The sequence below is a fragment of the Thermobia domestica genome, chromosome 4, assembly GCF_964235325.1.
Source record: "Thermobia domestica chromosome 4, izTheDome1.hap1.1, whole genome shotgun sequence".
In the NCBI taxonomy this organism is placed as follows: domain Eukaryota; kingdom Metazoa; phylum Arthropoda; class Insecta; order Zygentoma; family Lepismatidae; genus Thermobia; species Thermobia domestica.
Genome location: NC_137457.1, coordinates 326,230,675 through 326,249,291, shown reverse-complemented (window position 1 = coordinate 326,249,291; position 18,617 = coordinate 326,230,675). Strand labels below are relative to the sequence as shown.

At 37.8% G+C, this 18,617-nt stretch overlaps 1 protein-coding gene across 2 annotated transcripts in view; it reads right to left on the bottom strand.

The window, feature by feature from the left end:
- Window positions 1-2,754: 2,754 nt before the first annotated feature.
- LOC145684430 (uncharacterized) overlaps window positions 2,755-18,617 on the bottom strand; it is a 59,864-nt gene continuing 44,001 nt past the window's right edge. For both annotated transcript variants that reach the window (XM_081756802.1, XM_081756803.1), the window contains exons 8-10: window positions 16,796-16,905; window positions 9,845-9,971; window positions 2,755-3,822 (exon numbers count right to left, since the gene is read on the bottom strand). In XM_081756802.1, the coding sequence (XP_081612928.1) occupies window positions 2,784-3,822; window positions 9,845-9,971; window positions 16,796-16,905 (1,276 nt within the window). In that variant the 3' untranslated portion in view covers window positions 2,755-2,783. The remainder of the gene's footprint in view (window positions 3,823-9,844; window positions 9,972-16,795; window positions 16,906-18,617) is intronic.

The following is an 18,617-nucleotide window of genomic DNA, read 5'->3' as shown; positions in this document are numbered from 1 at the left end:
TTATCTGCCATAATAAATTTTTATTCACGTTCATAAATTGTTCATTCGTATGATTCGATTTCTGTTCAATAATATTTTAATGGAATAATAATTATCAGTGAAGATCAAATGAAAACCTTAAAAATGTAATCAAATGCAGTAAATTTGGACGATTGTTTCGATACGTGGCAGTAAGATGTCTTCAGTTGCATTTAATGACCGACAGATGGCAGAGTATTGCTGGAAGAACGATGAACACAGCAGTATCATCATCAAGATGTACCGCGTTAGAACAGCACTCCGTGATCCGGTTTTTCAGCAGTGAAGGTATGAAACCAATTGAAATTCATCGCAGGATGGCAGCAAAGTATGGTGATCCGTATTTGTTCCTGTAGCAAGTATACGAATGGTGTAGGAAGTTTAAAAGTTGCATAACATCTGTGGAGGATGCTTCTCGACCGAGACAGGCTCACCGCGTAATGACCAACGAAAACATTGCGTTAGCGAAACAACTTGTAAAGGAAAACAAGCGTATTACGCTGAAAGAAATCGCCACAATCATGAATGTTAAATTTGGTTCAGCTCAACACATTATGCATTGCATTTCAATAAGGTGTCTCCAAGATGGGTCCCACGTTAGTTGACTGCTGAATTCGAAGATTGTCGCGTCGACGCCTATGAAGAACTTTTGCGTCGTTTCAACGCCGATGGTGATGCATTTCTGGACAGAATTGTTACAGGCGATGAGACCTGGATTCATTACCATCAACCAGAAACAAAACAAAAAACGAGCAAAGAATGGCGGCATAGCTCTTCGCCGAAACCACAAAATTCCGCACTCAATCATCAACAAGAAAGGTCATGCAAAGGGAATAATTTTGGAACAATACATGAAAAAATGAGAGGGAGTAACCAATGCCTTCCTATTCAAACTTACTGAAAAATCAACTTCGCCCTGCAATCTGGCGTAAACAACGAGGACTTCTGTCCATAGGTGTCCTCCTACTGCATGAAAACGCCCGACCGCATACTGCCCGTTTGACCATTGAGACTATCGTGGACATCAAATTTGTCTCTCATCCATCCCCTATTCACCAGACCTTGCGCCTAGTGACTTTCATGTAACACATGAACCACTCAAAAAAATGATGGAAGGCAAGCATTTCAATAATGATGAAGAGGTGAAAAATGTGGTGCATGAGTCGCTACACTTTCGACCAAAAGAATTCTTCCAACGTGGTATTCATGTACTTCCGAAGCGGTGGAATATTTACATTCAACGTCAAGGGGATTACGTTGAAAAATAAGAGGTAAGATTTCCTTTTTATTGTTACATTCTCAAATGTATTGCACTTTTTAAGATTTTCATTTGATCCTCCCTTGTACAAGAGTTTGATAACAACACGCATTTATATTAAGAGTGGCGTTTAAAACGTTTTGGAAAGGAATAACTTTTCGGTCTCTCATGCTAAGCCTTCGAAAACTTATGCTGTCCTGCGAGTAGAAAAAAAGGTTGCGGAATACTGAGACAGATAATGGTCAAACATAAGGCATTACTTGGGAAGTGTTATACGAGTGGAAACAACATATTTCTATGACACAAGGCTCAATATTTTTAAACAACTTGATACTAAAGCACCATATCAGAATTCTCCCCAACAATAAAAGGTTTAAGTGTATTACGTGATAATCAGTTTTCTCTGAAATATTTTTTTCAAGTATAACCATTTTTCGATTATTTGGTTCATTAATTATTCTAGGATACTTCCACTGAGGATAATGATAATGGATAATTATTCTAGGATAATTCCACACAGAATAATGATAATGGATATGTATTCTGGGATAATTCCACACAATAATGATAATGGGTAATTATTCTGGGATAATTGCACACAGAATAATGATAATGGATAATTATTCTAGGATAATTCCACACACACACAATAATGATAATGGATAAGTATTCTAGGATAATTTCACACAGAATAATGATAATGGATAATTATTCTAGGATAATTCCACACACAATAATGATAATGGCTAATTAATCTGGGATAATTCCACACAGAATAATGATAATGGGTAATTATTCTGGGATAATTCCACACAGAATAATGATAATGGATAATTATTCTAGGATAATTCCACACAATAATGATACTGGATAAGTATTCTAGGATAATTCCACGGAGGATAATAATAATAAATAATTAGTCTAGAATAATTCCAAAGATGATGATGATAATGGATAAATATTGTAGCATAGTGGATCCATTTTAACAGGTTTGAGTGTTACTGACAAAAACGTCAGCACACGTTAAACATATCTAATAAATGGTTCATCGAACTGGATACACAAGGCAAGAATATCTTATTCATTATATGTGAACGATATATATATATATATATATATATATATATAATATACCTGAGAGTATGAAGTGCGTAAGTCGCAAAACCTTGTTTTTCAGAAAACAGCAAAAACACTTACTTAGGCACTAAATACATATTGGACATACTGCATTATATACTAGGTTAATTACGTCATCAACCCGTATAGAACAAAATAAAACCAATCATTTGTTGCAGACCTCCGAAAGATATACAAAACTAATTCTAACTCATTTTCCCTAAATTTGGACTTACGCACTTCATGCTCTTAGATATATAATCTAATTGTATAAGAGCATATATACTTTCTACTATTGTGATATCGTTGTCTCCACGAAAGGGAAAGGTTACTTCCAGGGTTTTTTTTTTTTTTTCTACAAAACTAAACCACAATCGATTTTTATAATTTATTATCGATTTACAACAACCTGAGGAAAGTTCTCCTCTTCAACAACTATTTGCCATCCGCTTCCAGCATCTCCAACAGTTACATACTGAAGCTCTGGCATTTGGTCGTCTGATTTCACAATTACATTCTTTTCATCAGATCTGCAATTAAGGATACTAACCAGCGATTCGTCCGTAATAACATTATTCGTTATAGAGTCTTCACCACCAATATCTGGCATCAATAAATAGTTCACTTTCCCGTCAGCGATGATCTCTTGGAGTTTCAATGTTCCGTCACTGCATAAAGTTACTTTCCCGTCTTCAGTTCCTGACCCGCTAGTATTTATAATTACCGAATTAAGAATTTCTTCTCGGGATGCTAGTTTTAGAGAATCTGTGTTGACTGATTCAGTCGGCACCGAAGGAATGTCTGTTGCATCGATCACCGTGAAAACGCGAGAAATATTGTCCTGAGGCATAGTCAACCGTAGAACAGAAGACACGTTTGACAAACTCATATACTGTGTTGTTGCTAGTTTTTCCGAATTTTTATCGCTAACGTCAGCAATGCTTAAAGCATATACAGAAGCATCGTTTGACTGGTTTATGTCCACTTTCAGTTCTCTATTATTCAATCTTTCAGAAGAAATATTCGACTCAGATTCCGGTTCCGATTCTTTCATAAATTTGTCACTACTGTTCCCAGCGCATTCACTAAATTCAACCGCTGAAATATTACTCAACATATGCTCATCTTCAGCGCTTAGTAGCATCAGATCACTTCTCCAATCTAATTTCACTGAAGTAGCTTCGACGTCACTTTTGTCTCGATCAGATGTATAAACCACGTTCGATGCAGAACAGCGATGCTGCCGTAATGACACTTTATGTCGGAAGCTTCTCTGGCATTTGTGGCACTTGTAAGGTTTCAGTCCACGATGAATTCGAACGTGAACATCCAGAGTCACTTTCTGTTTGAATCTCTTGTTGCAAACTTCACACGCAAATTGTTTTGAATCCTGGTGAGTAAGTGCGTGGCGATTGAGGGTTTGTTTCTCCCTGGAAATAAAAAAAAAGATATTAAAATCCAAGTAAAGGTAGGAAATCAACATAAGATCAGGCACACCGAATAAGAAGTTATCATATATAGAACTAACACTACTCTACTTCTATTGCTATAGGTATCGCTTGAGTGGTAATACGTAACTAAATGAACCAACATCGCTTATGCATGAACACTGCAGTTAAGTGGAGTAAGCGTCTCAGTCACTTGTAGAGAAACAGTTCATCAAAACGGGACGAAGGAAAGATATGATACATTGTGCCCATGGGTACACAGTGCATGAAGTCGCCCCACTTGTTGGTGTATCAAAACGTACTATCTAAGATGTCTATAATGAAGGGTCAAACACACGTGTGATAGCAAAAAGGTGTCAGAACTGTGGTCGCACGAACACATCAGTGCCCAAAAGAGGCCGGCGCCAAGTTCCATATCTGGTCAAGGAAAACAAGTTTCGCTACTGCTGCAGTCCGTGAATGCTGGTCTATTGTAATTCTGAAAAGAACGCTGTAAAGGAAATTTCAAGTGGACTACCACAAAGAAATAACTCTTTGCTGTGGGACACAAAACTGAAAAATCTTGAATGCCTCAAGAACACAGACATTAGACAGCAGCAGACTGGAAACGTGTAATATGGTTCGAAGAATAGCTTTTCAGAGTTCGGTTTAAATATCTACCCTGTTCGTGTGTCCGAGAGAGAGAGAGAGACAATCTCAAGAACGATTTGATGGATAATCATCCATTTTGGCCACGATGTAATTACAAAATTGAAAAAATAAAAAAATTGAGTTCATGAATTGAAATGATCCAGTCACCGCGAATGGTAGCAATCAACCATTTCCACCTCTTACGATCATGACCATAGCGGAAAACTGGTAATAAACAGTGATAAACAGGTTTCTGTAATGGATTTCGTGTCCCAAAAAAAATACATTTCATCTCAGGGTGTTGACTAAAATTCCAAAATGAAATTTCGTGACTTTTTCGTGACCTTTTCCTTCGCAAACCATAACATTTAGTAACATTCTCAAGAGCGAATTTGGGTGCGAATTGGGCCGAATTTTCATGCGTGCGATAGAAGTGTGGTTTGTTTGCGATTTGGTAGCATCTAAAGCCGATCAGAGACATTTTTGGAGGTGAATTTTGACGTTTTATAGAACACAATTTTCCAGTCTATACTTGTATTTGCACAGATTAAAAAGAAAAAATCGTGACCCAGAAGCTAAATTTCGTGAATTTTCTTGACTTTCATGACTGTTTTCAGATTTTGTGACTTTTTCATGACTTTCGTGACCGATAGACACCCTGCATCTCTATCTTTAACTCTCTACTAAAACTAGAAAATATAGAAATCCCTTGAAACTTCTGGTTTGAATATTGATCTAAACAATGCAAAAACAGGGAGAGAACTTGAACTTGTTTTTTTTAATCGATTTAGCGTTCTAAGAATAGATACCATCTTTCTTAATCTTTTATTCACATAGGACGTGGCACATACCAACCACTTCCGGTTTTAATGTTGATCGTTGTAGACTAAACTGTTAACAGCGAGAAGCAGTTTTCTCCAATCAATTAAGCGTCCTAAAAATACATTCCATCTCAACTCTATTCTCTTTACTAAAACCGGAAAATATCACACTATACAAACCAACCTCCTTCGCGTGGTGTACAGATCGCAGTGCTACTTGTTTTGCTTCTATTCCAATAAGACAACGTGTCGAGTGCACCGAAAGCCCAATGAAGCATTTCACTCGTCTTATGTCGACAATGTGGTTTAAGCTGGAGGATCCTTTTAAACGGTGTTTATACATGGTTTGAGAAACACTTAAGCACTGTATTGTACTTAGTTTGGCCAGCAGTTCCCAGAGTGAAATCCACCTGAAAATCTAGACTATTTTAAACAGCGGGTACGCAGAAACACTGGAACTGATAGGATCTACTCACGAGTGTATGGGTTTACACTGATGTTTCTACTACACTTCGAGTCATTTCCAAGCAGAATCTTATTTGGTATTAAGCAATTCTACGGACTGTATTAAGTTTTGCTTGGTGTTCTTAAGATACATATTAACCACATTGATTATTTTCTACTTGTTTTCTTCATAGGTTCAGTCATATTTCCTTATTCAAAAGCACTTCCTACTTAGAGGTAAGTTCATTGAGTCTTACTTAAATTCACCTAAATCTGATATATAAGGGGCAATCAACTGAAACCCGTTCGTTCCATGTATTATTGGTATAGTGTGTAGGAGGATATTGTTTGTTTAATAGTGTGTAATGGCTAATGTTCCTTTGTGTTTTGTGTAGGAATGTTGTTGATTCCGTTTTGCAGGAATAACGAGGGAAAGATGGCGTTCAAGATCCCCAATCCGTCCAAACATGACCAGCGTTGCCGAAGGTTGTTAACCAGCTGAAGTGTTCCGGCATATGAAGGACGTGTATGGTGATGCATGCGTCTCCAAAACAACAGTGGTAAACTGGGCCAGAATGTTTCAGAAGGGGCATGAACAAACCACTAATTATCCCCGTCCTGGTCAAGCCCATGTTGCTGACACAGAAGACACGCGTGAAAAGGTGAATGCGGCTATAGCTACAGATAGACGCATTAGTATTCAATCCATAGCTTGTGACTTTCACATCTTTGGGTCTCTAAAGAAGGCATTGAAAGCTCAGAGATTTCAGTCTGACGCTGTGCGTGATTGGTTTGATGGTCAGCCGTCCAAATTTTACATGGACGGCATTTGTAAGTTAGTGACACAGTGGGGCAAGTGTCTCAACACTCATGGTGACTTCTTCTGAACAATATTTTTACTGCACGCTAACCATAGACGCCTCTAGATAGTGTACAAGTTTCCGCTCGAAATAAAATTTATTTCATAAATTATGAGCACTGAACGGGCTTCAGTTGATCGCCCCTTACACTTTGTATCGTCTTCGAATTCACGTTAAATTAAACAATACTGTACCGAATGGAATTAGCTTTCAAGTCTCTAATGGCTCAGGAAAAGGATACTAGTGGAGGATCTGAATCTAATCGTGGTCAGTCAAGCCATTCTAAATGTTACGACAGGAAAAGTGTAACAACATCGACGTCGAAAGTATATGATTTTTTTAAAAATCCAGAAATAAAGATGGAGATAGATAACTATATATGAGCAGATATAGCTATAAAAAGAAAAAAAGTAAAATAATGGAGGAAGTTCGGATAGATCCTTCAACTACTGAACGATATTAAAAAGCATATACATGACCAGGACCAAACTCAAACCCGAATCGACTGTGACAGTCTGGAACTTCATGAGTCATGATTTAGTACATTGATTATTACGTAATAAATTAGTGTACGAATTGCGCTTGTATATTTATGCTCGAACATCTCGGTAATATCAGGTTGTCTAAAAAACTACTGAGCCTTTGAAGGTAAAAGTTGAGGATACAAGTATTGTAATTTGAAAGCAACATTATGAAATTTTATATTCGCCATTTTGTGCGATGGCTTTGTGTCATTTCTCCGACAATATCATAATCCCGTCGCTACAGTACTTGGTTTCTAGTCAAAACATTGTGACATGTAGTTTTTGAAACTAACTTTACACCACTCAGAGTATTCTGCATAAACGGAAACAAATGGCAGTCTCACAGTACCCAATTTCTCTTAATTTCTGACGGATCGTTAAAGATTTCTGCGATGTGGTGCTGTCATTGCGGTATACGACACCTATGGTTTCTGATCAAAAGATTGATACGTGCTTTGCACATTTGCACAGTACTGTTTTGAAACTAACCTAACACCAGGGAAAAATGAAATGAAATCTTTGAGTTTTACGTCCCACGATTATGCCGGTTAGGCTAAAGGACACTGTGATTATGAGAAACGAATAAAATGGTGGAATGAAGAAAGTGGGAGGAAACGGGAGAACCCCGAGAAAACCCACGCACACAGTGTTTGTCCACCACAAAGTTCACTTGGCGGGGGCTGGGAGCGAAGCCGGGATCCCAAGCACCAGAGGTGAATGCTTTACCACTGAGCCACCGCGGCCCCCTACCATTCAGGGAAAACTAACATAACAAAGACCGAAAGAAATGTTAGTATCACGGTGTCAAATCCAGACTGTACGGTGGATACATTAAAATCCTCCAGCTAAGTTCTCTCAGTTTCTGATTAGTCGTTAAAAAATCTGTGATGTCCGGCTTCATCTGTATGGTATACAATACCCTTTCTGTTTAGCAGTTCTGGTCGTTTCGTTTGATTTTCTTGATGTACTTGCTCTAATTGTGGGCAATACACGCCTGAGTCTATCGTTCGGCCGGCAGCAGGAACTTGTAGTACACGATACCCTCCCAATTCCCCAAACTTACAGCATAATCCTATTGGGCATCAGTGTGGGCTTTCTCACACACTGTGAACCTTCTACTCGCTTCGACTTATTTTCGCACTATTATTCTCGTAGGTTATCTACTTTTCATCACTCCTGATTAAGCAGTTCAGAGCAGCTCGAGGTCGTTACGTTACAGTAGAGACTCATAGACAGAAATTCCGTCGAGTAGATGGACGGGGGCCGTGGTGGCTCAGTGGTAGAGCATTTCAACTCTGGTGCACGGAGTCCTTGGTTCGATCCCAGCTCGCATCAAGTGAACTTTGTGGTGGACAAACACCGCGTGCGTGGGTTTTCCTGTGGTTTTCCCACTTTCTTCGCTCCATAGTTTCATTTATTTCTTATCACCACCGTCTCCTTTAGCCTAACCGGCATTTTTGTGGGACGTGAAAGTTAAAAGATTTCATTTCGATCGAGTAGATATTTCTGAGTAAGATCATGCCGCACCCAAACGTCGAACATCTTTTTGTATCCAGCTTTCTCCGAATGATTTAACCATGTCACTGTCGATGTGATAACAGCTTACAAGCTGGTCTTCCACCACTTTTGCTAGAATATCATCCATTTCTGCTGTGATTGGTTGCCCACCGTGAGGATTATCTTGGACATTGAAATTTCCAGAATGACACCAATTGAACTATCTTTTGGCTGTTGCTTTTGATAACGTATTGCAGCAGTAATTTCTTCACAGCATCTGCGCTTTCATCGAAATAGAATTGTGAAATGTAGCGCAGTTTTGTGTACAGTTCACACATCTTTACGACGCAATACCTTATATCTGATTAAGAGAATTCCAACACATTTTCCACATTTACTAGCTTCAACTATTAGCTGTTAATGACGTTAGACCTGGCCCACTGCGCCTTATACATATCCTGAAATTTGATACACTAACACTATCTCGTACGCAAAAGGCTTAATAGTTTTTAGATTACCTGATACTTCCCTACAACCAGTGGCGTATTTAGGGAGGTCCCCCCAGAAATTTTATTTACTGTATTAAAGCAAATGAAATACTTGCAGAATTTTCACATTTCTAGGATTAAAACCCGCCGCCCGCCCCGAAACAAAATCGCCACTGCCTACAACGAACAAACAAGTCACTGAAACCAATAACCCTCACGGCTGAAGTTCCTTATCAATAAATTTTCAACAGAAACATTAAGCTTTACTAAGGCCACTGAGAAACTGTAAATCTACCAGACAGTCTAGTTACATTCCTGATATTTTGTCAGATGTTCAGGTCCAAGACACAATGCTGTTTTTACTACTACATATTATTATTATTATTATTATTATTATAGTAGTAGTAGTAGTAACAACAACAACAACTTACTTGGCCTGGGGATCGAACCAAGGACGCAATGCACCAGAGGTAACAGCTCTACCACTCAGCCACCGTCCTATTATTATTACTACTACAATGCTAATTGATCCTAAAATAACCTAACTGAATTAATAGCACAAAACTAATGAAGAATACACAGGAGGTTTTTGTTCTGTACGAAACCTGTTCGAAGATACAAGAGGAAGCACGTAGCTACTCATCACTTTGCATCGTTATCCACGCGCCAAAGTTAATCTGGCGCCACTAACAGATACCAATCATCCAAAATAATACATAAATAAATAAATATTGTTTTACCTAAACTGTTTTCCACATTGATCACATCGAAATCTTTTAATACCCAAGTGTATCATCTTATGACGAAGAAAACTAGCCAAGTATGGAAATTTTCTAGCACAAATACTGCACTGGAATGGCATCTCTCCTGCAAAAAGAAAAAGATGATAATTAACTCGTTATAATTATAAGAACCGATAATTTTATTAGAATAAAGGCATACTTAAAATTGTTACTAACCACCCCAAAAACTTTTGAGCGTTATAGAATCTGCGTACTCGGCTCTTCCCTTAAGTTTTTTTTTTTTAAAAAAAAGTTATTGGAAACAAGGAGATAAACAATAAAAAACACCAAGGAAATTAAAAACATGAATTGTAAAGAAGAAAATATTGCAAAAATAGTTGTACGTAGTTGGAAATACATCTAAGTGATGGTATAACTCATTGTGAACAAAAATGACCGGGCTGTGAATTTCTTTGACAAGTTCAGATTGCTAGTGCTTCTACTATTCCAGTATAGTATATACATATTCAGGTATATATATATCCAGTGTTTTAAAAATGGCGCTCACGGCCTATATAATTGTATACCTTTTGGGTCCTTATCTGGAGACTCAAATTGCAGTTGTGACAACGTCGCAGCTACAGAACCATAAAATAGATCTATCACCGCATCAAATAGTTACATCGATTATTTCCAGATGCAATTAAAGTCGATAGACGCTGACAATAGAACCATCTATTATCGTAACAATCGATACAACTGTCTGATGAATTCGTAGATCAATGTTAATGGCTCCAATTTAATCTACGACGCTCTCACATAGTCAAATTTTTGATTCTCCATAGCGGCTGAAGGACGCCCTGGAGGGTATATCGTCACATAGCATTCTCGTTTTATTTTGACCTGTACAATAGCTCTCTGTTGTTGGTGGGCGTCATTTTTAGAACACCCGGTTAGCTTTTCATAATTTTTACACACATGTGTAACAGTGGAAAAACATAATACAGATAATTACTGAAAAAAATAATAAAATTTAAATTATTAAGAATAATTAAAAGAACAGCGACAATAACGAAAGAGAATACAGGATAAATACTAAGTGCAAAGAATAACGATAAAAAAATCAATTTGCAAAAATCAATGCAGGCGAGTGAAGTGAGGTAGGATATTACAGACAGGTGGGTAGTTGAAAGATACAATTGAAATAAGTCTTCTTATCTCTGTGTCAGGTTCATAGAAAATCCATGAAGAAAGATTTTTGAGGATTTCGTGGTGCGGCCAAATTTATTACTGGAACGGGTTGTGTTCTGGAAGACATACATAGCAAAAAACGAAGTATTAAAACAATACAAAATTACTACCACTATTGCCTGTTACTTTTGTGTTATTCCAATACCAAGGACAGTACCTTCAGAACATATCATAAGTAACTCGTAACTGGAAGGAGAATAGGCATTATTTTTTTAGTTTTTGTCTTCATATGTTGCTGAATCCTGAATTCATACCAGTACTGCCATCTGTTGATCTTATGTGCTAGAAACTTAGTTGCAAAAATACGTTGTTCGTTACGTGGTGTTATTGCACTAAAAAAGTAAACGTGTATTACTGCATTAACTTTCTACTACATAAATCAACAGATGGCAGCACTACTAATCATATAAATGTTGTCAGACAATTCATAGGCTTGGGAGCTCCTCTGTGGCTAATCGGTTAGCGTACGCGCCTTTGGCGTGGCAGGCCCGGGTTCGATTCCCAGCGGGAGCTCATGTGGTTCGAATTGCACGTTAATCAGTAGGTCCACGTCTCATATAGCCTCGCTGCTGAAAAGGGACGTTAAACTCAAAATCAAATAAATTCATAGGCTTAAAAATACTATTTTCGTAGCTGCTTACAAAAAACAGTACGTTGTTCGTACTTGCTATAAATATACTTTGTAAAGCTATGCTCATAACAAACAATAAAAAACAATGCAAATTCTTACTGGCAGTTACTAATTATTTATGATATGCTAGGAAAGCCCTTGATGTTGAAATAACACACAAGTAATACGCTATATTAATAGTCATTTTGTGTTATTTTAACGCTTTTTTTCTGTGTAGATAATAGATCTGAGTGCAACAGGAGTATTGGTGATTCTAATGCAAATCAAATGTAGTGTTAGCATTACTACAATTTACACGGCTGCATAAGAATACCAACTACCGAAACGGTAAAAACTGTATGCTATCTTAATGATGGGATGTTGGACGGTCAAACTGGTATTGAATATAGGACAAGTTTTACATTTGGGTTTCTGGTATTTCTTTGGTGGAAGGGGCCAATTCTCGTAATAAGGGTAGGGAGACTTTAATAAACAATTTTATCCACTCTCGAGTCTGATGCCCACATGATAAAAAGTGGATGAAGAAGGAGCAAATTAATCTGATTAGTCACTTGTTAAAACAATATAGGAAAAATTGTAATGTTAGTTAGCCGAGGGTTCACACTAGCAAAATGTCTATGAATCGAAGGGCAAAGTTTGGAGTAACGATCAGAGGGAGAATTTGTTCTAGGTAACCTGAATAGATTAACGTATGAAAGGGACATGTTAATGTCCATGATTTGAAGATAGTGATCATTTTCAAATATGAAACTGTTCATATTTAAGATACACTCAACTACCTGAATTAGGAAATGTACGCTGGATTTTGATGTTTAGAGAAAATCGCTGAGGCTATGCGTAGGTTACCGTTCAGTTAATCTCTTGTGTTCTGCGTCATTATACAACAAAGTTACAAAGGGCGCACGAATTATGACTGGAGTTTGACTCTTATGCAGTTGGCGAGTGCAGAGACCATCATAGTATGGGCCATTCCTATCTCACCTCCAACAGAACAACGCTACCGGTTTCGGTGCTATCGGTAGGTTGCATTTTGGTTTAGGATTAGTGTTAGGAATTAAATTTCTGAACTTTGGGCAGCTATGGCCATGTTAACCGACACAATTGACGAATGACATCCCTCGGAGATCACACTACCTGGGGAATTAGGGACGTAGAAAGAAGCGGGCTGAAACCACTAAGTACTATCGCGGGATTTACCTAGTGTGATTGAGGAAAACCCATGAGACCTTCACTCACAAGGACTGGTCTGAAGAGAAAGCTTTTACACCTTTTCGGCAGTGTCCCCATCCAGAATCGAACCCAGGATCGCTCGTACCAAAAGCAAGAGCGTTAGCGATTACGCTTTACGGGCCCACACAGTTGGATATTAGTATAAAATGATAAAGTAACATCTACGAAAGCTAGGGGGTATTAGCTTGTAGAGATGCAATCACAGAGCAAACAGTTCATAGAAAGTGGTTTCTCCCCTCGAAATATACGGGGTTTGAATATGGGGTTCAAACGTAGTATTCGAGGAAATCTGAGGCTACTTACACCGAATAGGAGTTCTTCTAATTTAATGAGTTTGCGGATTTTAGGAGTTGTGTGTGTTTTCGAACTGAAGTGTAAGATGCTCGAACTGGCTAGACCCTTCAGTTGACCATGGCTGACTAGGTAAAATTGAATCTCCTTCGTGGTTAAGCGCTTAACGTACGAGCCATTGGCGTGGGAGACCTGAGTTCGATTCCCGATCGAAGCTTATGTGGTCCGAATTCCACGCTAAAATAGTAGGTCCCATATCGCATAGCCTCGCTGCTGAAACGGACGTTAAACTCAACTAAGTAAAATTGGGTTTTGAGCAGGATATCCTAGATGGGGTTTTCCTCTAGAGATCTGTAATAGATGCAATCGGAAAATAGCAGTAGGCTTCATACCCATCAACAACAAAAATGTAAATTGAACAAAATCAGGTAATTCTTATTGATTTTCTGGTGCTGATCACGAATTTGAAAGTTATTTTCGAATATTAGCTCTACTTTTCGTTTTACAGGCATGTCTAATAATAACGCTTTAAAAATAAATATATTCGCTTCGTTTGGGGTAAAATGTTACACTGATCCGGCAACACTGGAGAAACTATATGAACGCTTGGTTTCATTGTGTTCCTTATCTCAGTAGTGTTCTGCTATTGTTAGAAAAGACAGGTTTAGTGCAGTTATCAGCGTTTTGGGTGTGACGTTTGTGTAGTGCAGGACATAAAAATACAACTACAAGTACGCAAAAATACTGGTATTTCGAATGTATATTTTTAAATAGTTGTCGGAACTATTTCAAGTGACATTTTGAGGATTTCAATAAACAAAAATGCCGCGAAATTGTGTAAACAGTGCGGATAGCTTCTGCTACGTGTGTGGGGAAGTGACATTTTCCTCACAAAAGCAGACTATAACACCACTAATAAGAAAAGCCTATCAATATTACTTTGGTTGTAAAATTGGAGACCAAGATAAATCTTGGGCACCCCACATTGTGTGTAACACTTGTGCCAGCAATCTCAGAAATTGGATTAATGGGAAGGGGCGCTCAATGCCTTTTGCAGTGCCCATGATTTGGAGGGAGCCAAGCGACCACATCAGAGACTGTTATTTTTGTATGGTTCATTCCGTCAAGAAGGGAATTTCCACGAAGAAGAAGCGGGCCTTGATCTATCCTAACATTCCTTCTGCAATGCTCCCTGTTCCACATGGAGAAGGACTACCTGTTCCTGACCCACCTAAAGAATACGATCTTTTTTCTGATGATGATCAAGAAGTTGAAGCTCCTGAATCAAGTACTTCGAAGGACGCTACGTTTGTTGTAGAAGAACCTCCATGTGAACCACATAGACTTACTCAAGAGGAACTAAGTGATCTAATCAGAGACTTGGACCTCTCGAAAAGCAAAGCCGAAATTTTAGCGTCACGCTTAAAGCAATGGAATTTATTGCAGGAAAAAGTAAATATTTCAGTGTATCGGAATAGGGAGAAGATGTTCACTTCATTTTTTACTATGGAAGACACACTTGTGGGATGTACAAATGTAAATGGTCTCATGAGGGCACTTAAAATTAATTATGAACCTACGGAGTGGAGGTTCTTTATAGATTCGTCCAAGGTGACTTTAAAGGTAGTGCTTTTACATATTGGAAATGAACTTCCTTCAATTCCTGTAGGTTACGCAGTTCATATGAAGGAATCTTATGAAAACTTGAAACGTTTACTTCAAGCCATTAAATATTACGATTTTCAGTGGCTCATTTGTGGTGACCTTAAAGTAATAGCATTGTTGCTAGGTATGCAGTTAGGGTATACAAACTATTGTTGCTTTATATGTGAATGAGAGAGTAGAGATCGTGGATCTCATTACCGCAAAAGTGATTGGAGTGCCAGAGAAACTCTTCAGCCGGGAGTGAAAAACGTGCAGCATGAACCACTGGTAGATCGTAACCGAATTTTGCTTCCCTCTCTACATATTAAATTAGGTCTTATGAAAAGTTTTGTTAAGAGCATGAACCAAGAGGATGAGGCCTATAAGTACCTAAGAGGACAATTCCCTCGATTAAGTGATGCCAAAGTTAAAGAGGGTGTTTTCATAGGGCCACAGATTAGGCAACTATTCAAAGATCACAAGTTCGACGAAATTCTCCAAGGTGAGGAGAAAGCTGCGTGGGAAAGCTTGAAAAGTGTTTGTTCACAGTTCTTGGGAAGACACCGAGCAACAAATTACAAACAACTGGTAGCAAAGTTGTTATTGTGCTACGAAAATCTTGGTTGCAATATGTCTCTGAAACTCCACTTTCTTCATTCACATCTAGACTTCTTTCCCGAAGATTGTGGAGCAGTAAGTGACGAACATAGTGAGCGTTTCCATCAAGATATTGCAGCCATGGAGAAGAGATATGAGGGAAAGTGGAGTTCTAACAACATATTGGCCGACTACTGTTGGACTATTGCAAGGGATGCTCCAGATGTAACCTACAAAAGGCAAGCCAAGCGAAGACACTCAAAATAAAATAAACATAATCCTGTACAAGAGATCACTTGAAACTTTTGTCTACATTGCAGTGTAGTTCTTGCACAAAAAGGTATTTGTACATATTTTTCATGTTTTGATGTTAATAGTGATTTTTATTACGGAATTCTTAATGTTTAACTTGACCACGGTTACTTCATTTTCTATATCGCTGTGAAACTGGTATTTGCGTAATTTTGAAAAAGGAAGTACAAGGGTATAGAAAGCTATAGGTTAGGGTACTTCTTAACTCCCCAGCTTATCACATCACAGTGAAATAGATAAAAAAAAAAGTGAAATGTAGGTTTTTACAAGGATTTTGCTTAAATGTTCTATAAATATTAATACATTTGTACATATACAGCTACTGTTGTACAAGGGCCTTTTTTTTTCACAACCTGAGCTAAGAAAATTCTTTTATTATCATTTCCTTTCATATTATGCTTAAATGAATGTAAAAATCGCAATTTCAAAGAATTTACATACTTTCGATCAAAATTTGTTGAACAGTGTAATTTATGATATATGTAGTGACACTCTTATTAACGAGGCGGATGATGATGATGATATCAGAACGCAGCGCGGAGATCGTCTTGCATTTTAGATGGTCTGATGGTATTGTATGCTCGGAAGGTTCTTAGGGAAATATGTATCAACAATTTTTTAGTTAAAAAGTATCTATAAATTTCCGAGCAATAGCTTTTAGGTAAGACAGGGGTCCTTAGAGGAAGTTGACAGGAATTTTCGACACTGGGATAAATCTCCGTATGAGGGATATTGATAACTATATTAGGCTGCAGGAACCAGTAGTATTGCACTATAAATTACAGGCAAAGGAGAAGAAGATCGTATCAAGATTAGCTTGCTCGATCACGCATAAAAAGAACAACGTTAAGCCATAAGAATAAGAGCTTCTCTTCGGTCAGTCAGGATGAATGAGTAAAGAAAAGTTGAGAACTGATTGAGGTTCTTTTTGTTAGGATAGGACTTGTGGTTGCTTTCGGTAAGGATGTTGGGTTTCGGTCGGTTTGGACACAGAACCAACTGTATCTCCTTACCTGAGTGTCTTCTTTGGTGAGATTGTAGGGCTGAACGCGCCGGAAATACTTTCAGACAAACGTCGCATTTCAATGGAGTGTGATCAAAGTTATTCATGTGATGTTCTAAACTGAAATCAATAAACAAGATTGGAAAAATTGGCAACATTTTCAATGTTGTTTAATATAACATCAAAGTACATATTTTCTTAAAATATACACTTTAATTCATATTAAATAATATAATAATTATTTAATAATTATTACATTATTTAATAATTAATATTTCGAGAAACACAAAAAATATCCGCTATATTCAAGTATCTATCATGAAATGACCCAAGATTAGCACCCTGATCTAAAAGAAAGTTGCCGCTTGAGTTGTCAGTTTTTCATTATGATCTTAACTTTCACACACCAAGCTGCTGCATTGCAAGCACACTTATACCTGTGTGAATATACAATAGTCAGTTGGTATCCCTTCAACCTGGATGACAAATAATGAGGGAAGTAGTACGGCAGCCCTCGTGCATGCTGTAAATCTCTTTCTTATTTATATTATCATCATCACAATGCAAAAACGATACCAGCGAACCAGAGTGGGTATAGATTGGACGGGTTGCCATAAACAATATTGTCAAGTGCCGTCTCTCATGTCTCATTTTCATTGTAGACTAAATGACGGCTGATCACTCAAGTAGCAACGTTCTTTGAAGCTCTAATAAATGTTGTTATATATGGACATAGATGTTCTCATGTATGTTCCGCTCAAACGGCAAACTAGACTCTAGCCGTTATCGTATATCCATAGAAACACAATAAACGAAACAATGCAACTTAAAACGTAAAATTTAAATAGTGAGTATATGAAATGGATGTCACAACAAACCTTCCATTGAAGTTTAAAAAACACTGAACGAACGAAAAATAAAACAAATGTTATTTAGAAATTAGAGTGCAACTTGAAATCTAATAATATACAGTGACGTATCTTATGTTAAGTATAGCAACTTGACTTGATAATGACAGTAAACTAAAGTACGATGCGTGTCCCGAAAGTTAAGTACCGTTTTGAAAAAACAGGTTTCTTCAAGAAAAAAATATTTGTACATCTAAAAGCACACAAATTATTTTTCAACACAGATTCCACAGATTTTTCACCAATGTTCAAACATTTGTCTTAGCAGGTGATCAACTTGGTCAAACCTTTCTCAAAGAAACATTCCGCCAGTGAAGACAACCATAACTCAACAGCGTTTTTTGTGTCATCGTCACTTTCAAAGTGCTCACCGCCGAGCTCCCGCTTCAGGTGCAGGAACAAGTGATAGACGGCACCAAGTCGGGGCTCTACGGCAGGTGGTAAAACCGCTCCCAACCGAACTGACGGATTAGCGTTTGGATGGCACAAGCAGTACAGGGACGAGCATTGTCATGGAGCAACACATCTTTACCACTTGTTCCTGCACCTAAAACGCTTTGAAAGCGACGACGACGCAAAATATGCTGCGGAGTTATGGTTGTCTTTACTAGCGGGAGTTTTTTTGAGGAAGGTTTGGACGAGCTGGTCACCCGCTATGACAAGTGTTTGAACATTGGTGGAAACTATGTCGAAAAATAGTTTAAGGTCTGCTCTTACATGTACAAATAGATTTGGCTTGAACAAACCTAGTTTAATATATATATATTTTAAAAAGGAACTTATTATCCGGACACGCCTTGTAATAAAGAAATGTATTTTGAAATATTGTAAGTTCTTTAAATACAGACTTGAAATGTGTAATAACCTGATGTAGTGTCATTTGAAAAAAGAAATGTTAGGTTGGCAACACTATTAATGTGATGA